General features: G+C 41.9%; 1 protein-coding gene across 1 annotated transcript in view; it reads right to left on the bottom strand.

Annotated features, from left to right (window-relative positions):
* Window positions 1-22,212, bottom strand: part of vstm2a (V-set and transmembrane domain containing 2A) — an 83,228-nt gene that overhangs the window by 24,416 nt on the left and 36,600 nt on the right. The window contains exon 3 of the mRNA XM_088322248.1: window positions 5,780-5,830. Within this exon, the coding sequence (XP_088178374.1) occupies window positions 5,780-5,830 (51 nt within the window). The remainder of the gene's footprint in view (window positions 1-5,779; window positions 5,831-22,212) is intronic.

Genomic DNA, 22,212 nt, shown 5'->3' with positions numbered 1-22,212 from the left:
ATGTTATGTTCTCCTGTCCCAGCTACTGACCCGTTTTTTCTGTTTCTGACACTGCCGTCGCTCGCCACGGAAGTCCCATTTCCGGGTTCGGAGTGACCTGTATCCCGTGTCCAGCAATCACCGGATCGTGAGCGCAACCTTTTCTCTTTCTTCCGATAAAACTTGTGAGAAATGCAAGTGGGTTCTGTCTCCGTTCTGGTCCTGACAAAATCAAATAAAATTAGCTCAGAAAAGGGATTGTAAAGATTGACTTAGCGTATTGACTTCACGTAAGGGTGACCGACTTTGCCCTCGACTAAATCCGCAGCATCGGATCCGAGGAGAAAGACGTTTTACCCGAATACTTCACGGATCAGGTGCTGGTGTTTCAACATATTGTTGATATTCTGTTTTGATGTTTGTAAGCCAGATTCTGGGTACGTTTTCTTTCGAGGTTTCAAAGTAAAACGGTGGCAGGTTTTTAGTTTACATTTTGCAAAATAAAATGTATGCATTAACTGTGAGGGAATGTAATGCACTTGTGCTGTGATTTTTATTGTAGTAAGATAGATAGATAGTGTCACGAAGCGGGACGGGACTGTCTTGAAACGGGTCGGGAAGCAGGAAGTTGGAACTCATTTGCGTAGACAATCTGTCTCTTAATTGAGAAAGAAAAGTTGTCCAACACACAAACGGACCAAAAACAAAACAAAGCAGGCTCAAAGGCAGGCAAAACTACAGATTAGACATTTAACGGGATTAAAAAGAATTTGCAGGAATCTCTCAGAATGTTACACCGGAGTGCAACAAAGTCCAACAAGCAAAACAAGAATAAACAGGTATCAAACAGGCATGAACAGGTTTTCAACAACGATCTGGCAAAGGGCAGTTCCAAAAGGCAGGTTTAAGTACCCATAGGAGTAATCAAGAAATGCAGGTCAGCTGATTTCAAGGGGCGGGGCCAGCTGGGCGCCATGACAACCCTGCAGGACATGACAGATAGATGGATAGATTTCCAGTTTCCTTCCCGTCTATTTTTGTCCTGTTTATTATTCTCTCCTGTTTTTGTTCCCATCTAGTGTTTCCTATTCTATATCGATATCCTGTTTCATTATCATTCCTGTCCGTCCCTCCCTGTCCTGTATCGACCCTATCAGTCCGATATCACCTCAGGCAATTGGTATCGATCTTGTCTGCCTCTGGCTTCCTGTCTTTCCACGCCAGACTGCTGCCTAACGTGTACGAGTCTCCATTTCCTGTAAAATAAATGGCTTGTGTGAGAAACGTCACGCGTTTGGGTCCTGATCCTGTTCTGGTTCATGACAGTTCCATTCTCCTAGAATTCCTTAATTCCAGACTTAAGATATCTTTAGCATGGAACCCGGCAGATGCTAAATACTCTTTCTTTTTTGGTGCATGGGCTTCAGGCAAGGCGTCCTTTGTATACTGAGATGATTACAATGTCTTCTCATTTTTTGATTTGCTGTTTTTTATGTGTTGGCTGCGAAAACATTTTTGTGCAAAAAAAAAAAAAAGTGATTGTCTCATGTCTTTCATGCGCTGCCATTTTAAAGAGCACAAAAATGGGGAAAAGGCCCCCCCTCCCCTCTTTCACAGTAACACTCTCCTGGAGTAGTTTGCCAGCTGGCTGCTTGTTGGATGAATGTTGTTGAATACTGAAATGAAACTAAAGGTTTACGGCACATTTGTTTTGTTTTGCGCTTCAGTTATCGCTGGTTCAAGCCTTGGCGGGATAAAAAAAATAAGGAAAATTAAATGAGATCGATTTAATAAAAGCAAAATATGCTTCCCGCACTACTGAGGAACATTTCGGACAGCTGAGATTCCATTAAAATTTAAAGCATTTCTGAAAATAATATATTATAACGAAAATAAATAATGCTTTCCGCACCACAGGACGGTAAAAATTCTCGACTCGGGATTTCCAACTCTGATTGGCCAATTCATATAAGAGTGTCTATCATACTGTACTGTGAACATGCACCTGTACTGCGTTGTTCTGCATCTCGCTGAGAAGAGGTTTTGTCGACACTTCTATCTACCGAAAGAGCTAACTATGGTCATTGTGGTTGCTGTTTATGTTCTACCGGATGCTAACGTTAGCATGGAGCTAAATCTCCTGCCCGCTGCTATCAATAAACAGCATCTTGCACACCCCGACGGAGCTTTTATCGTCGCCGGCGATTTTAATCGGGCATGTTTAAGGACTGTACTTCCCAAATCCAATCAATACGTGGACTGAGCAATTAGGGAACAAAAAATGGACCGTGTGTACAGTAACATCAAACCTCTAGTTGGATCCGGCCATCTCTGTCTGTCCCTCATCCCCTCTGCACCCCCCCCTCCGGAGGAAAACAAAGCCTATGCAACAAGGACAGTACAAACATCTTCTTTGTTCCTTTATCTCTTTGTTTTCTTTATCCTCACTGTAAAATGTGGACCTGGAGTGCCACAATATATTCAACCCATGTTGTAACAATGACAATAAAGTTATATTCTATTCTATTTTAAATTGAACCAAGTCAGTGCTAAGTCATTTTGACTGAATATAAAATCAGCCACTGACCTTTTTGAAGCTCAGAGCTAGTTTGGGGGCGATTAGCGTGAAGTACTACCTGTTTGATTATGCACTCATAAGATAATTACTGTTACCACTAAGATATTAGTAAGTCAGTAATGCGGAGCAACTACTTAGTGACTAGTACGTTTAATACCGAGTCACTACTTAGTTACAATTAAGTTTAATGTCGAGTCACGACTTAGTTACTAGTAATTTTAATGTGGAGTCACTATTTAGTTACCAGTAAGTTTAATGCTGAGTCACTACTTAGTTTTGAGTAAGTTTAAAGAGGCGTCACGACTTAGTTACTAGTACGTTTAATGCAAAGTCACGACCTAGTTACTAGTACGTTTAATGCCGAGTCACGACTTAGTTACGAATAAGTTTAATGCGGAGTCACGACTTATTTACGAGTACGTTTAATGCGGAGTCACTACTTAGTTACTAGTAAGTTTAATGCGGAGTCCCGACTTAGCTACTAGTAAGTTTAATTCCGAGTCACGACTTAGTTACTAGTAAGTATAATGCGGAGTCGCTACATAGTTAAGAGTAAGTTTAATGCCGAGTCACGACTAAGTTACTAGTAAGTTTAATGCCGAGGCACGACTTAGTTACTAGTAAGTTTAATGCCGAGTCACTACTTAGTTACTCGTAAGTTTAATTCCGAGTCAAAACTTAGTTACTAGTAAGTTTGATGCCGAGTCACGACTTAGTTACTAGTAAGTTTGATGCCGAGTCACTACTTAGTTACTAGTAAGTTTAATGCCGAGTCACTACTAATTTACTAGTGAGTTTAATACAGTCACCGCTGGGTTACTAGTACGTTTGGTGCCAAGTGACTAAAGTACTAAGTTACTATGATGTTACAAGTGGAGACTTAGTAGTAACTTGATAGTACTCAGTTACTAACTTGGCAGTAACTTATTAGTCAGGAGACGTGGAAGTGACTTAGTGGTACTTAGTTACTAACTTACTAATAACTGGTAACAGTAATTATCTAAGACAACATGGTTCCGGGCAGCACGGCGGCGCAGGGGTTAGCGGGTGTGCGGCACAGTTCTAAGGTCTCTGGGAAACACCTGTGTGGGTTCAAATCCAGCTACCGGACTTCCTGTGCGGAGTTTGTATGTTCTCCCCGTGCTTGCGTGGGTTTCTTCCCACATTCCAAAGACATGCATTTCAGGTGGATTGGCCGGTCCAAATTGTCTTTAGGTGTGAATAAGCGAGCGAGTCGTCCGTCCCTGTGTGCCCTGCGATTGGCTGGCAACCAGTTCAGGGTGTCCCCTGCCCACTGCCCGATGATTGCTGGGATGGGCTCCAGCACCCCCGCGACCCTACTGAGGATAAGCGGCGCAGCTAATGAGATGAGATGAGAACATGGTTCCATTACTAAGGCAGTACTTGGCAAATATGTGTAGTGATCAAGATTTTTGGACAACAATTCAAATCTCCACAGAAATGCTGAAGCGCTTCCAATTAGTCAATGCAGTTTCACCAAACCCCCTAAATGTGTTGGGCATCAAACGAAGCCCCGCCTTCTGAAACGAACCCCGCAGAGGCGCGACAGAGGCAGGTTGTATTTACAGTAGCCGTTTTATGGATATGTTTTGTTTTATGGCTCCGAGCCTAGAAAGGATTTACTACAAGGGCCAAGACTCTGCTAAGCTGTACAACTTCATCCTTGACCAGCAGCAGAAGCCGCTGACAGAGATAAAACAAGACATAAAGGGAGTCTGTCTCTTTAAAGTAGATGTTGGTGGACTCTGCTAGCTAGTGCTTCATTTACTGACTCACATAGGCTCGGTGATTATACCCTATGTCTATCTGAAGAGAAGAAAAACATCTAATGGACCGCTTAATGCTAAAAAAAGGATCTGGGTCACATGTAGCCTTTAAAACGTTTTTCCTCTCAGTGATCATTAAAAACAGTCTTTTTTTTTGCTCCGAGTCAGGAACAAAAACAAAATCCTGACGCAGGACAATGAGGGAAGAGAGTTGAGTTGTTTGAAGTTGCTGTTCCGACCCAAATGGCTGCTAGACTCTGTCCTAGTTTTATCATTTTGTGTACAACTTGAGGAGAAAGGTGTCATGTCCTGCACAGTTGTCGTGGTTGAACGTGATGAGAGCATATGGAATTTTAGGAGAATGGAACTGACATGAACAAGAACAGGATCAGGACCCAAACGCGTGACGTTTGTCACACAAGCCTTTTATTTTACAGGAAATGGGGAGTCGTGCACGTTAGGCAGCAGTCTGGCGTGGAATGATAGGAAGCCAGAGGCCCACGAGATCGATACATATTCACTGAGTTGATATCGGACAGATGGGGTCGATAACGGACAGGACGGGACAGACAGGAATGATAATGAATGGGATATCAATATAGAACAGGAAACGCTAGATGGGAACGAAAACAGGAGAGAATAATAAACAGGACAAAAATAGACGGGAAGGAAACTGGAAATCTATCCATCTATCTGTCATGTCCTGCACGGTTGTCATGGCGCCCAGCTGGCCCTGCCCCTTGACACCGGCTGACCTGCATTTCTCGATTACTCCTATGGGTACTTAAACCTGCCTTTTGGAACTGCCCTTTGCCAGATCGTTGTTTACCCATGTTGAAAACCTGTTCAGAACTCAGACTAGGAATACTCACAAAACAGGCTTTTACTCAGAACGGGTAAGTACAGGTTTCCTCAAGTCAAACAGAACAAAATATTGCAAAGTAATGCAATGAACCCGCAGAACCCGCCCTTAAGAAGCACACACGCAAATTAGAAAATCTGCCAAGAGGGCGGGGCCAGCCAATCGCTACGGCGACCATGCTGGACATGACATTTACAGGTATGTACATTCCTAGAACACTAATTTCCACTTTCGGAAACCTAATAATCGACGAATATAGACATCAACAAAGAAGAAAAAAAGAAAGAAAAACAAGCTTGATTGTCGTCACAGCGTGATTTTCGTACCTCGACGCAATTTGCCACCGAAGTAATTACGATTCGATACCACGGCAAATATAAATGAGCCGCACCGCTGCTTGAAAAGTGCTTCTATACCATCCCTCATTACACTTAGAACAGACAATTGATCTCCAGGCTATTTATGATTTACCTCTGAGCAAGCCGGTACTTCAAAATTTCCAATTTCTGCCTATGACTACTGTGATTGAAATTATAATCGGAGCTTTTGATTGTTTGATGGTTTCGGACTTACACTTATTTTGGTCCCTTCGTCGTCAGGATGAGGCTCTGGTGTTATCTCCATCTGCGAAAGGGAAAACAAAACAAGAAGGAAAGAGTATTAGAACAGGATCAGGACCCAAACGCGTGACGTTCTTACACAAGCTTTTTATTTTAAGTCTGCTTAAAAACGACAGTGACTCCGTTTTCTGATGGCTTCGCTTTACCACTGTATTTCGTCTTTTCTCGTGATTAACTGCAGCTGACATTAGTTTGTTTGGCATTGTCCCAGGAAGCATCATAGAGTCCATCCTAGAGGACAGGTGTCAGGAACCAGAACAGAATCAGGACCCGATCGCGTGGTGTTTTCACACAAGCCTTTTATTTGATTGGAAATGGGGAGTCATGCACGTTAGGCAGCAGTCTGACGTGGAATGATAGGAAGCCAGAGGCAGACGAGATCGATACCAATTGCCTGAGTTGATATCGGACGGATATCCGGACCGGGCAGGAAATATCAACAGGAACAGAACTGAGTCGAAACCCACGTCTGGACATTGTTGCCATGTTTCTCAACAAGTCTGCTAAAAATAACACCAACTCTGCTCTTTGGCGCTTCTCTCTGCAGTTGCATTTCTTCTTCCCCTGTGATTAACAGCAGCTGGCATTAGTTTGTACGGCATTGTGAAATGTAATTGTCCCTACAATAAAGGTGCATGCTTGTCCTAAACAGGCCACTAGGAAATGAGTTTTAGTGCAAGGATTACCTATCGATACAGGACATTTAAAAAAAAAATGAATGTGGGTTTTTCTAGTAATGCGGAAAAACTTCCTGCAACTGAAAATGTCAACTACATACTACTGTCGTTTCTACCAAACACCTACACCCGGCTACAGTGCTGTTAGCGCAGACAGAGACACAAAATCCTGCGAGAAGCGGAGAGGAGGTGAACTCGCTATCTACTGATCACGAGGTGGTGTAACCCTGGGCACAAAGATTTCCATCTGCTGCAGGGACGTCCAACTTTTGGCCTAGCCTGTGACGTCATCCACTCCGCTGTGGCTAAACTACAACACAGCACCCCGAGGCCATCCTGTTCATCTGTTAATAAACAAAAAAAGGATACTGCTGCAAGTGTGAATATCCCTACGGGGATGAATAAAGTATCTATATCCATCCATCTATAAATCTATCTATACATCTATCTATAAATCTAGCTAGACATCTATCTAGACATCTATCTATCTATCTATCTATCTATCTATCTATCTATCTATCTATCTATCTATCTATCTATCTATCTATCTATCTATCTATCTATCTATCTATCTATCTATCTATCTATCGAGACATCTATCTAGACATCTATCTATCTATCTATCTATCTATCTATCTATCTATCTATCTATCTATCTATCTATCTATCTATCTATCTATCTATCTATCTATCTATCTATCTATCTATCTATCTATCTATCTATCTATCTATCTATCTATCTAGACATCTATCTATCTATCTATCTAGACATCTATCTATCTATCTAGACATCTATCTAGACATCTATCTATGTATGTAAGAACCCTGTTTAAAAAAATATCGGGGCCTTCAAACCATGGTTTTCTTGACATAGTACTCCAAGAGAAAGAAATCTAGCTCAACAATTTCACAGTCCGCAGTAAAAGTATTATCGCCGAATAAAGATTATGACAATAATAAAAGCTTGCGTAGTCATAAAACACACTAAATTACATGGCAGGAATAACAACAACCTCGTTTGTTCCGTGTGAGCATAATGAAACTGCTTCAGTATAAACAAATTAAAACAAAAAATGAAAAAGAAACAAAAATAAAGTCGCATGATGAAGTAGGCTTAGGTACGGAGACTCAAAGTGACCAAAAACCTTCCTTTTTCATCTCATTTTCACGCAGGCTTTCACAAAGAAAGACACGGAGAAGGGGAAGTGTTTTCAAAAAAGAAAAGGAATGAAAATGGGAAACAAGGGAATAAAGTAAAATGGGAATTAAAAAAAAGGAGAGGAAAAGAAAGAAAGAAAGGACAATGAAGAAAGAGAAATAAATGAGGAAAGAAAAGATAGCAATTAAAGAGAAAAAGAAAAAAAATGGCGCTAAAAAACATTTTGCTGTTTTTAAAGGGACAGTGAAATTTACTAGTCCACTAGATGTCACTGTCATGTTTAGTGCAAGCAAAATTAAGTCCAAAGAAGACTACAAACTACAGAGACTAAAAGTGACCAAAAACCTTCCTTTTTCATCACATTTTTATGCAGCCTTTCACAAAGAAAGACACAAAGAAGTGTTTTAAAAAAAGAAAATGAATGAAAATGGGGAAAAGGGTGAAATGGGAATAAAAAGAAAAGTAGGGGAAAATAAAGCCAGAAAGGACAATGGAGAAAGATAAATAAATAAGGAAGGAAAGAAAATAAAATAAGTAAAGAAAAAAAGGAAAAAAGAAAAGAAAAAAAGAAAAAAAACAGCGCTGAAAAAACATTATGCTTTTCTTAAAGGTACAGTGAAATATGTGTGTCCACTAGATGTCACTGTCATGTTTAGTCCAAGTAAAAATTAGTCCAAGGAAGATTATTTTCTATTCCATTTTATTGTATTGTATTGTATTCTATTATATTTTCTATTGTATTGTATTGTACTGTATTGTATTATATTCTATTCTATTCTATTTTTCTATTCCATTGTATTGTATTGTATTGTATTGTATTCTATTCCATTCTATTTTCTATTCAATTTTATTGTATTGTATTGTATTCTATTATATTTTCTATTGTATTGTATTGTACTGTATTGTATTGTATTCTATTCTATTCTATTTTTCTATTCCATTGTATTGTATTGTATTGTATTGTATTCTATTCTATTCCATTCTATTTTCTATTCCATTATGTTGTATTGTATTGTATTGTATTGTATTCTATTCTTTTCTATTCTCTCAGTGTTTATAAAATAGAAAAAGAGAAAAACACTATGCTAGGACACACTACACTAAGAAACACACGTAGACAGCAAGACAGATAAACCGTCTAATACACACTGTCACTTTAAAGCGTCAAGTCGGAGACCCCTGTTCTAAACCTGGAACACAAGGAGAAGGGCAGGAGAAGGATAAAATGGCTACCGCAGCAAACACTCTGCTGTAATTAGCATCCAGAAAGCGGCTCCCCGGAGAAGGTTCCTCTAGACAGGTGATTAATGAAGAGAATTACTGCAGGATCTCCGTCCGCATGTAGCCTGACTTTTACATCTTGATTCCGAAGATAGAGACGACATCCTCCGTTGTAAGGAGGAGGTGTCATTTAAACGGGGAAGAGGCAGCCGTTGCCCTCCTCCGCCGCATTCGTTTCAGCCTCCTTTTTTACAAACTTCGAGGTTTTACAGGCCGGACGTGCAGTCTGTATCCGGCACCTGGGAGGGATCGGGTTTAAGGAGTTCTACTTGCCGAAATCGGAATCTGGTGTTAGGGAGACCGGGGACAGCTGGAGCAGTCGACGCTTTATGGACGCCATTGCTATAGGACGGTGTTTTTCAACCAGTGTGCCGCTGAAATTTGCCCCCCCCCCAAAAATAAATCAGGCCACTATTCAGGAACTGTAATACTAGCAGGGTTGGGTAGGGTAACTTTAACGTGATTACTTTCAATGACTTTTGGAAGACTCCAATACCAAATATGCTAATAAAAGACAAAATAAACTAAATATGAAGAAAATGACTCAATTTGTGCAGGCTTGGGGAGTAACGGAATACATGGAAGGGCAAAAATTGGAAAAATTAATTTTGTTTTTGGCACATTTTATGTTCGTTTTGCCGGAGATCAAAGAGATCAAACCAGGAGAGAAGGCTAACCACGTGTTGTGAGTCATCATTTGATTCCTATTGAGTTTCTTTTGTCTTTTATGAGCATATTTGGTATTGGAGTCATCCAAAAGTCATTGAAAGTAATCCAGTTCAAGTAACACTACCCAACCCTGTGTAATAGTCATCCATATCAGTAGGTGGCAGTAGATTTGTATATACTTTTTATATACTAATTATCTGCTTATGAGGTGGTACAGTGAAATATTTGACATCACTTCATTATCAAATTGTCACGGTTGCTATGGAGCTGCGGCTTGTTGACAGATTGGCTTCCCTTCTATTTAAGCTCAGTACTCTCTCCCACCCTGTGTCAGTCCGTCAATGAACCTTTGCACTTGCAAGACGTGAGTTTTGACTTTGTCCTGTTCCCCGTTTGTGTATCCTCTCTGGTATCGATCCCGTCTGTTTGTTTTGATTTCGGTCACCAGGCTTCAGTATGCATAAAATGGAATGTATTGCTCTTCCTTTGTTTTTCTTTTGTATGATGAGTTCAAATCTAATATGATCTTTGGATCAGGTTATGTCATCATCACTGAACTGCCACAGGTTCTGATTGGCTCCCGATCAGTACTTGTACCCAGTCCCGTCTGTCCCTTTTTGTCAGCCCGTCTGCGAACCTCAGTTAACACTAGCAAGCCTTTTTGGACCCTGACTCCCACCTGTCCTGTTTTTTGCTTCCATCCGTGCCCCGGCTTCTACCCGTTTTTAATCCTGACCACGTCCACTCTCCCGTCCTGGCTTTCAACCTCTTTTTGTCCCGACCTCGTTTTCTCTCCTATTCTGGCTTACAACTTGCTTTCGATCCCGACCACGTTTTTGCTCTCCTGTTCTGGCTACTGACTTGTTTTTCCGTCCCAGAAACGCCATCGCTCGCCACGGAAGATCCACTTCCGCGTTCGGAGCACAATCCGAGTATCAGAGCGACCTGCTTCCAGCAATCACCGGATTGTGGCCGCAACCCTTTCTCTTTCATCCAATAAAACTTGTGAGAAACGCAACGCAAGTGGGTCCTTTCTCCGTTCTGGTCCTGACAGGTTGTGTAAAATGAGTATTTTACATACTTAGAATATAATAGACTAGAATAGAATAGAAGAGAATATACCTTTATTGTCTTTGTCACAACATGGGATATATTGTGACAATGAAATTGGACGTGGCACTCCAGTTCCACATTTTACAGTGAGGAAAGGAAAACAAAGATATAAAGGAACAAAGAAGATGTTTTAACTGTCTTTGTTGTATGTATGTATTACAGGTGTAAAGCATATTTTTACACCCACCGAAACTCCCCAAAAAGATGTAGTGCATTCAAGAAAGTGGGGTACTTGCACGTGCCACACAAGGAGGTTGAAAAAAGTACCAATTTGAGGCAGAAGATGGCGCCAGCATATGTAATTTTTTTGGATTCCATACAGTACCTCTAATGTCAAAGTATTTGGTAATTGTAAAAATCTATTATCACCATCTATCTTACTCAAAATATTTTAGGTTTTGACGGTGATGAATAAGCTTAAGATAACTGTGAGAAAATGTTAAGCGACGCCAAAAACTCATTATTTCCTCTTTGACATGACGTTCCTCTCCACTTTATCTCACCTTACTTAAAGTATTTCAAATTCAATCTTCCGTCACCTCATTGAGAAGCCTGTCCACCGTGACGCCATTCTTCTTGGCAAAAAAAAAAGCCTCATTGAGAACTCGTAAAATATGCTCGACAATTACCCGGCATAAAAAGCTTCATTGACACCACGGAACTCCATTATCTCCACATAAAGAAAAAACGGTCCTGACTTCGAGCGGAATAGAAACGAGATGATTTTCTTTTTCTGTGATTGTTTCTTGAAGGAAAGCTAAAAGCATGATCAACGTATTCGTCTGTCAGGACCAGAACGGAGACAGAACCCACTTGCGTTACGCTTCTCACAAGTTGTATGAGAAGAAAGGGAAGGGTTGTGCCCACGATCTGGGGATTGCTGGACGCAGGTCGCTCTGAAGATCCTCTTCCGTGGCGAGCGATGGCGGTGTCGGGAACGGAAAAATGGGTCACTAGCCGGGACAGGAGAGCAAAAACGTGGTTGAGGTCAGAAGCGAGTCATAAGCCAGGAAAGGAGAGTAGACATGGTCTGGATCAAAAACGGGTCGACGGGATGAACGCGGAAGAGGATTTTCCGTGTCGAGCGATGGCGGTGTCGGGAACGGAAAAACGGGTCAGTTGCCGGGACAGGAGAGCAAAAATGCGGTCGAGGTCAGAAGCGAGTCGTAAGCCAGGAAAGGAGAGTAGACATGGTCAGGATCAAAAACGGGTCGACGGGATGAACGCGGAAGATGATCTTCCGTGGCGAGCGATGGCGGTGTCGGGAAAGGAAAAACGAGTCAGTAGCCGGGACAGGAGAGCAAAAATGTGGTCGAGGTCGGAAGCGAGTCGTAAGCCAGGAACGGAGAGTAGACATGGTCAGGATCAAAAACGAGTCGACGGGAGCAAAAAACAGGTGGGAGACAGGGTCGAAAAAGGCTTGCTTAGTGTTAACTGAGGTTTGCAGACGGACTGACAAAAGGGGACAGACAGGAGTGGGTACAAGTACTGATCGGGAGCCAATCAGAGTCCGAGTCTCGGCTACCGACCTGCTTTTCCGTCCCTGACACCGCCATCGCCCGCCACGGAAAATCCACTTCCGCGTTCGGAGCACAATCCGAGTATCAGAGCGACTTGCTTCCCGCATCCAGCGAACCCTGAAACGTGGGCGCAGCCCTTTCTTGTGAGAAACGCAAGTGGGTCCTGTGTCCCTTCTGGTCTTGACACCTTTTTGGAATGAAATATTAAGTTGCAATGTTTCTGTTCTTAATCGACTGACACCAGATCTAGCATTGAATGAATTCAAACAGATTTTAGTGTTTCGGCGCCAATCGCTGAGGGTTCTGATTGGTTCCCTGTCACTATTTGAACCCAGTGCTGTCAATTCCCTTTTGTCAGTCTGTCTGCCAATCTCCGTTTTTACACGGCAAGAATTTTTTCGATCCTGACTCCCGCCTGCCCCGTTTTTTTCTCCCTTCTGTCTACGACCCGTTTATGACCCTGACCACGTCTACTCTCCCGTTCTGGCTTATGACCCCGACCACGTTTATGCTCTTTGTCCTGGCTATCGACCTCTTTTGATTGGCTCCCTGTCCCTGTTTAAACGCGCTCCTGTCTGTCGCCTTTTTTCAGGCCACATGTGAACCTCAGTTAACACTAGGCAAACCTCTTTTTGACCCTGATTCCCACCTGTCACGTTTTTGCTCCCGTCTGTCTCCGGCTACGACCCGTTATGATCCTGACCACGTTTGCTCTCCCGTCCTGGCTACCGACCAGTTTTTACCGTCCCTGACACCGCCATCCACTTCCGTGTTCGGATCACGATCCGATTACGAGAACGATTTGCTTGACACCTCCAGGGAACGCCGGATCCTGTGTGCAACACTTTCTCTTGTCCTGTTTCCGTTCTGGTCCTGACAGGAACCCCTTACTTGGTTTTAACTTCAATAATATGTTCCCAGCCGGCGGAACATTTTCAAGTAATCGTTTACTTTCACATACATGTCCAATTGACGGCTTCGCGTGTAATTAACACGTCCCCTGTCATAAATCGACGGGTCGTGAAACGGATTCATGTTTTCTAGTGAAAGGAACGGCTGTCAACCGTGAGCTGTAATTAGGGTTAACAACTAAGCTCGGATCCAAAAACATCCGAACAGGAGTCAGTGAGCACTGTAATTAAACTTCTCTTTACACTTACTACAGTAATTATTGTTCTCTACATAACATTATCCTTGTTAGTCTCCACCTCTTCGGTTTGAAACCTATGTCTATTCAAACAATTTTAGCAAATCCGTTCTCCCCTCAAGGTCTTTCCGAATACACTTCTTTGTGCCGGTGCGTAGTCATGTTTTTTTATTGCGATTAATTCTCTGCTCCGTGCCTTTGCTTTCAATTTAAGTACGATATGTAAAGCAGCATGGGACAAAACACTGGGATTAAGTAGGCCATCCCTACAAACCCTTTGGGAATAACAGATTTACGTCCCTGGAATAGAGTGGGGCTTTTGTGAAATTTGACGCGACAGAGCTCAGTGCTGCAATGTTTCATTTTTTTTTTGAATTGTGATTAGTTTTCTGCCAAATGCTTTCATAGTTGTCAGGGTTGCCATGGCGCCCAATAGGCCCCACCCGTGTGGCACCAGCTTGTTGACGGATTGGCTTCCCACTATTTAAACCCTGTCCTGTCAATCCCCTCTGGTCAGTCTATCTGCAAATCTCCGTGATACAAGGCAAGCATTTTTTGACCCTGACTCTCGCCTGTCCTGTTTTTTGGCTCCTGTTTGTCTCCCGCTACGACCTGTTTTGATATCGACCACGTCTGCTTTCTTGTCACAAATTACGATCCGTTTTTTGTTCCCGACCACGTCTGCTCTCCCGTACTGGGTTACGACTCATTTCCGACCACGTTTCGCTTTCTCAGTCCCGGCTACCGACCAGTTTTCCGCCCGTGACACCACCATTGCTCGCTACTGAAGATCCACCTTCGTGTTTGGATCACAAGTTGAGTGCGAGAGTGAACACCGGTTCGTGGGCCAGCCCTTCCTCGTTCCTTCGATAAAACTTGTGGTAAACAAGTGGGTCTTGTCTTCGTTCTGGTCCTGACAGTCTGATTTAACAAGACGTCCCTGTATCTGTCACCCGTTGTCAGTCCGTCTGCAAACCTCAGCTCCCGCTAGGCAAGCCCCTTTAACCCTGACTTTCTCTTGTCCTGATTACTGTGATATTCCCAGCTCCGACCCGTTTTCTGAACTTGACTACGTTTTTGCTCCCCCGTCCTGGCCACAGATCTGTTATTCCCCGCTCTCGACACTGCCTTCGCTCGCCACGTCTGAGTAACCTGCTCCCCACAATCAACCGTCTACAGATCCTGTATACTACGCTTTCCCTTCCCCCTAATAAAACTAAGAGAAACATACGCAAGTGGGTCCTGTCTTCGTTCTGGTCCTGACAGTCTGATTTAACAAGACATCCCTGTATCTGTCACCCGTTGTCAGTCCGTCTGCAAACCTCAGCTCACGCTAGGCAAGCCCTTTCGACCCTGAATTTCACCTGTCCTGATTCCCTTTTGATTCCCGGCTCCGACCTCTTTTCTGAACTTGACTACGTTTTTCGTTCTGGTCCTGACAGTGTGATTTAACAAGACGTCCCTGTACATGACAACGCGTTCCCGATTCCCTTTGAGCTTGAAAAATACAGCTTCTGTTTTTTTCTTTGTTGTTGTTGTTGTTGTTGTTTTTTTACCGTGGGCAGTTCTGTCGGCAGCTTTATTATTGCACGAGCCGAAAGCCAATACAGCTTCTGAGTATTTATGTCTGTGGCAGGCAAGGCTGGAACATCGGTAAATATGTCTACGTTTGAAGGGGAGGATAAGAGATGAGAAGAGTATTAATGGGATCTGCAGCGTTTTATTTATATATCTATGGAGTCATTGCATCTCATCATTTAAATCTAGCTCTAGCTGCAAATTATTCAGTCGGGGACGGCAGGGACACTCGGGGGACTTGTTGTTATCACATAGGCAGTATTTTATTCGGCATATTGTCATGATACGTTTCTAAAGTGTAGAAAATGTCAAGAACCAGAACGGGATCAGGACCCAAACGCGTGACGTTCTAAATGGTAAATGTTCTGCATTTCTATCGCGCTTTTCAAGTCAGTGAAGACCTCTCAAAGCGCTTTACATTGTGCTTCACACTTACCCATTCACACACACCCTCACACACCAATAGGGAGTCAGCCTCCAAACGTTTTGAGGATAATCAAGATGCTAAATGGTAAATGCTCTGCATTTCTATAGCGCTTTTCGAGTCAATGAAGAGCTCCCAAAGCGCTTTACAATGGGCTTCACACTTACTCATTCACAGACACACTCACACACCAATAGGGAGTCAGCCTCCAAACGTTTGGAGGATAATCAAGATGCTAAATGGTAAATGGTCTGCATTCCTATAGCGCTTTTCAAGTCAATGAAGAGCTCCCAAAGCGCTTTACAAGGTGCTTCACACTTAGCCATTCACACACACACCAATAGGGAGTTAGCCTCCGAACGTTTTGAGGATAATCAAGATGGTAAATGGTCTGCATTTCTATAGCGCTTTTCAAGTCAATAAAGACCTCCCAAAGCACTTTACAATGTGCTTCACACTTACCCATTCACACACACACCAATAGGGAGTTAGCCTCCAAACGTTCTGAGGTTAATCAAGATGCTAAATGGTAAATGGTCTGCATTTCTATAGCGCTTTTCAAGTCAATAAAGACCTCCTAAAAGCGCTTTACAATGTGCTTCACACTTACCCATTCACACACACACTCACACACCAATAGGGAGTCAGCCTCCAAACGTTTTGAGGATAATCAAGATGCTAAATGGTAAATGGTCTGCATTTCTATAGCGCTTTTCAAGTCAATAAAGACCTCCTAAAAGCGCTTTACAATGTGCTTCACACTTACCCATTCACACACACACTCACACACCAATAGGGAGTCAGCCTCCAAACGTTTTGAGGATAATCAAGATGCTAAATGGTAAATGGTCTGCATTTCTATAGCGCTTTTCAAGTCAATAAAGACCTCCTAAAAGCGCTTTACAATGTGCTTCACACTTACCCATTCACACACACACTCACACACCAATAGGGAGTCAGCCTCCAAACGTTTTGAGGATAATCAAGATGCTAAATGGTAAATGGTCTGCATTTCTATAGCGCTTTTCCTTCCCCTTCTTCCCAATAAAACTGTGAGTAATGTTACGCGAGTGGGTTCTGTTTCCATTCTGGTCCTGATATCTGTAGGGGTAAGAACATTCCTGGGACATCTAGTGCTAATGTAGGCTGAATGATCAAGTATAATACCGTAAAAAAAAAAAGGGAAAATGTGGAGTTGACATTATTTTACTGATTTGGCCGACCTGGTAACAATTAGTGTGGATCCAGAGCCAAACTGATTTTGTCATGCCATTGGGAAAAGCCATATGACCAATGTTCCCTGTCATTTTCCTTTCGGGTCTGAGCGTTCACACAAAGTCAGTGAGCAACGCTTGAAACGACAGTGAGCAACGGCAATCCCAAGTGTGGCAACTAAGTCATGATCAAACATGTCGTAAACTTCATTAATTTACATTTTGCTGAGTTTCCGGCAATGCAAAATTATTTTTCTCTTTTGAATGAATTGACTCATGTACGATTGCCTACAAACGTCCTTTGTTTTTACAATTCTTTCACAAGATATCCATTTCTTTTTATTTCCTGATATATTTTTCCCATAATATTAATATTTTGGGGGGCTTATTTCGTCGGTTGCAAGCTACAGAACTGTACTTAATCCCATTTTTGAGTGGAAGTACAATGTTGGCAACAAGATTCACTTAATGTAATTGGAAATGATTTAAATGCAACACAAACTTTTTCTTCTTTTTTCCGTGTTTTTTTTCTACTTTTTTTTAAATTCCTTTAAAAAAAATCCCATTGTGTTGATTTTTTTCCGAGCTGTTACTTTTTTTCTTTTTGTTCTCTATTTACTTTTTTCCTTTGTTTCTTTCTTTTCTTTTTTTCTGGCTTTTTTCTGAATTTTTCCTTCTTTTTTTCTCTTCCTTTTGTTTCTTTTTTTTCTCAGCTTTTCACTACTTTTTCATTTTGTTATTTTTTTCTTTTTTGTTCTATTCCCCCCTTCCTTTAAGTGATTTTGTGCATACATTTACATAATATTTGGTCATTTTGGGATTAAATAAGCAAAAACAACCTGAAGAGCTGTTTAGGACCCGAAAGAGCTTTTAGTGAGCCGAGCCGAAGAAGCCGGTTCACGACAAACTCTAGTAACTTTACTCAACTTCGTTCGACTTCGACTCGACTTCAAAATACCGCATTTAGGGCACACTGTCAGGGGAACCCGTGTATTTTGACCTTCATGCACTGTAACTTTGAGAAGTCGCTTCTTAAGTAGTCATTTTGAGCCCTGATTTTTGTGCGCTGTGAATGCTTAAAGGAACACTGCATATGACATGACTCAACTTCGATATTTTGCTTCCGTCTGCAGGTATCTTTCTCATTATAATCACTAGAATCAGATAAAACAGACTATTATCTGATTGTTGTCTTAATCAAGATAACCCAACCGACCAGGTAGCCTTGATCCACCAGCCGCCACCGCTTCTAATTGAAAACGAGAGCGATGCCTCCTGCAGGTTTATGTACGATTTCAAAGCCTTTTTCCATAGATCCGCTGAGCCTTTATTTTACCTGCCCTTGGGGTTCTCTCCAACAGCCTTGCATAATGCAATGCAGTAAGATGACAAGAGCCTTGTGCGGTGCTTTGAAATCTGCATCACCTGAAACATAATCGGGCCTTGAACTCATACAGATTACGCTTTTTTTTTTTCTTCAGGAAAGAACCAAGGCTAATGATGCTAATGTGTTACGATTAAAGAGTTAAAGTCTAACTCTTCTACTGCCGGTCCACCTAAAGTGGAAGCTTGATGTCTATAGCTCTCGAAGGGAAAGAGGGTGTGGCTTAAAAAGTTGTTATGGTCACCATTTTGAGTTGGAAAACTGTTGGGTCGAAAGAAAATGAGCTAACTCTAGAAGGAAATTCAGGCAAAGACTTGTTTTGTTTTTTTAACAACTGCAGTTGGAGAAGAAGCGCGGGAGGAACGGATAATTTACTCGCTCTCGTCTCGCTGATAAGGATCCCTCTGGCTTTTCCCCAATCCGCCTTTGTGTTTTATTGAAATAAGAAGACATGGACAAGTACTGGTGTGTTGAGACAAAAGGCAAAGACAAAAATCACCCCCCTGGGAAAAGTACCAACACCTTCAAACAAAGACAGGAAAACTAAGACGCCAAAAGGGAACAACAAACTGATTAGAAATACACACCTTGAGCAAATACGTTTAAGCCTACTTTACAAAAACAACAGGGTAGTTTAAGTTATTTGTGTATGTCAGCTGTAAAAATGGAAATGATATTCTGATTCAACATGCTTGTTGCTAATTGTTGACGCTAATGGATAGCAGAAGCTCATTTTGTTGTGGGTCCGGAACCTATGTCACGTGACCTATATGTGGCTCTTTTCTTGATCTGGTCCAGAGATAAAATGAGCTCCAACATATATTATATACATCATTTAAACCATGATACACGCAATGTTGATTTTTCATTTGCAAGCCAAGATTGGTATCGATCTCGTCGGCCTCTGACTTCCTATCATTTCAGGCCAAAATGCTGCCTAACGTGCATGACTCCCCATTTCCCGTAAAATAAAAGCGATTGGGTCCTGATCAATGTTCCCTGTAATTTTCCTTACGGGTCTGAGCGTTCACACAAAGTCGGGGAGCAACGCTTGAAACAACAGTGAGCAACAGCAATCCCAAGTGTGGCAACTAAGTCAGTAGTACGATACACAACTGTATTTAATCCCATTTTTTAGTGGAAGTACAATGCTGGCAACAAGATTGACTTGGTATCATTGGAAATTATTTGAATGGAACACAAACTTTTTCTTCTTTTTTCCTGTTTTTTTTTATTCCTTTAAAAAAATCTCATTGTGTTTATTTTTTCCTATTTGTTACTTTTTTCTTTTTGTTCTCTATTTACTTTTTTTCCTTTGTTTTGTTCTTTTCTTTTTTTCTGGCTGTTTTCTGAATTTTTCCTCCTTTTTTCTTTTCCTTTTGTTTCCTTTTTTCTCAGCTTTTCACTACTTTTTCATTTTGGTATTTTTTTCTTTTTTGTTCTATTCCCCCTTCCTGAGTTATTGTGTGCATAATTTTACATAATATTTGGTCATGTTGGGATGAAAGAAGCAAAAACAACCTGAAGAGCCGTTTGGGACCCGAAAGAGCCTTTTAGTGAGCCGAGCCGAAGAAGCCGGTTCTCGAAAAACTCTGACTTGACTCAACTTTGTTCTACTTCGACCTTGACTTCAAAATATCGCTTTTAGAACACAGCGTCAGGGGAACCCGTGTATTTTTACCCTCATGCACTGTAACTTTGACTTAATTGACTCCTTAACTAGCAATTTCGAGCCCTGATTTTTGGGAGCTGGCTAGATTTTCTTGTGCGCGGAAAAGCTCTGGGTACATGCAGCTTAGAGGGAACATTGTTCCTGATCCTGTTCTGGTTCTGACATGGCTGCTTTTGTCCATTTTTTTTTGTAAAGTTTTTCCAAAATTTCGGCCATAATTTGAAACAGGAAATGCTATCTTGGAAAATTGGTGATGAATCTGGACTTCATACCACACTCCCACTCACGTTGAGCCCTTTGTTCCTGAATTTAGCATTTTAAAATCTGATTACAGCAAAATTCTCCTCTGCACAGAGAAAATCGTGATCAAAACAAAGTTGTAAAAAAAAAAAAACATTATGTGAAGCTGACATTGTGCAAAAAAGGGGGCTGGACGTCGGCCAGGACCCGCCACATTAATATTCCTACCTTCGGGCGACAGAAAGACTCCAATTAACCTGAAGTGATATTTTTGGACTGATGGTTTCGCCAGAAAACCAAAATAAGGAAAAAAGGAAAAGAGAGCAGACGTGGTCGGGGACAAAAAGAGGTTGAAAGCCGGGACGGGAGAGTAAAAAAAGAAAAAAAGTTTTTGATTTGTAAGGGCTAGATCAGGGGTCTCAAACTCATTTGAACTTGGGGGCCACACAATAGAACGAACATTCCCTCGGGGGCCTGACTAGTAGATTAGAGGGAAAGAAAAAGAGTGAGAAAGAAATAAGAGAAAGAGAGGGTAAGAAAAAGAGGGTGTGACAAAGAAAAGGGAGAAAGAGAAAGAGAATGTGAGAAACAAATGAGATAAAAAGAAAAATGGTGAGAGAGAATGGGAGAAACAGAGAAGAGGAGAAAGAGAGAAGGGGAAAGTAAGAGAGAGAGAAAAGAGAGAGAAATGAAAAAAGAGAGGGCAAAAGAAGGTAAAAGGACATACAGAGAGGAGCAGAAACAGGACAGGCGAGAGTCAGGGTCGAAAAGGCTTGCCTTGTATCAACAGAGGTTCCCAGACAGACTGACAAAAGGGGACTGACAGGACAGGACTGGAGTTCAAATAGTGACAGGGAGCTATGATACAGAATAACTATGTTAAGCTAAATATTTTTATTTATATTTCTTTTTTTTTAATCTGAACTGCCTGAAAATGAAAAGTCCAAACTAAGTCTCTCGGAATTGGGAGACGTTTGAACCATCTGTGTTTTGTTTTCAATTTTGAAACGCTTTCACCTTTCTGGTTTTAATCGGAAGCCATTGTGAGAAATGAAAAAAAACTTTTCTGCAAGGGTCACGGGGCAAAAAAATAGTCCTTATCATTCTGGAGATGTGATGAAACGAAGTGATGAAATAAAAGGAAAGGACATTTTCATCTTTTGATGAAAAAAAGGATGGCCATGGCTGCTCTACCGCGGGACATTTTTCCGTGACCTATCAATATTTCCGACGCCTCGGTTTTGAAATCGGGATGAAAAATGTCGAAAAATGCGAGAGTTTGATAAATGTCCCCGGGTCCCTGCCTGAAAGAATTTCAGGAAGGACATGTTAGGGTCTGGCATACCTCTCACAACTAGAGGGCCCCAAACGGTGTTTTGAACTGGGCATTGGTGTGTCCAATCATCCTGAACCTATCAAAAGGACAATTTTGTTCAGCAAACTATTTGGGGTTATTTTGACATTGATTGTCATTTTCACTTCTTCACCAGGTTTGTTTCTTTAGTCACAATTGCCATGATGTCCAATTGGCCCCGCCTGTGTGTGTCACAGTTGCCATGGTGCCCAATCGACCCCGCCCGTGTGGTTTCTGTCTAGATGAAGCTCAGCGCTCTCTTGCTTTGATTGTCAGCCCATCAAACGAACTTCTGCCCCACAAGACGTGGGTTCTTACTCGGTCCTGTTTTCCTGTGATATCTTCAGGTATTGTTCCCGTTTATTGTTGTCCCGTTTAATTTCGGGTTCCATTCTAGTTTCCGTCTGTTTTTGTCATGTTTACTATTTTGTCCAGTCTTCATTCCCGTCTAGTTTCTCCTGTTAATTTTCAATATCCTGATTCGTTATCTTTTCTTTCTGTCCCTTCCTGTCCGTAATCAACTCCATCTGTCCGATATCGACTCGGGCTATTGGGATCAGTCTCGTCTGTCTCTGGCTTACAGTCCTTCCACGCCAGACCGGCTTCCTAACGTGCATGACTCCCGATTTCCCATAAAATAAAAGGCTTGTCACGCAATTGGGTCCTGTATCTGCTCTGGCTTCTGACAACTTTAATCCTTGCTGTTTTAATTCCCGGTTTCAGTCATTTCCCGTTTGAACTTTGTCAGGTTTGTGTTTTGTTTCTTGTTAATAAATATAGTCCCTGTTTGAGAACCTCTGCCAGCAGTTCCCGCCTCCCCCGCATGGGTCCATCTACCACTTGAACTTTGTCTGGTTTGTGTTTTGTTTCTGGGTAATAAATATCGTCCTTGTTTGAGAACCTGCGCCAGTAGTTCCTCTCTCCCCCACATGGGTCCATCTACCACTTGAACTT

This window comes from Urocampus carinirostris, chromosome 18 (assembly GCF_059441175.1).
Source record: "Urocampus carinirostris isolate Australia breed hairy pipefish chromosome 18, RoL_Ucar_1.0, whole genome shotgun sequence".
NCBI lineage: Eukaryota > Metazoa > Chordata > Actinopteri > Syngnathiformes > Syngnathidae > Urocampus > Urocampus carinirostris.
The sequence above is the reverse complement of the archived record's forward strand: the minus strand, read 5'-3'. Positions and strand labels throughout refer to the sequence as shown.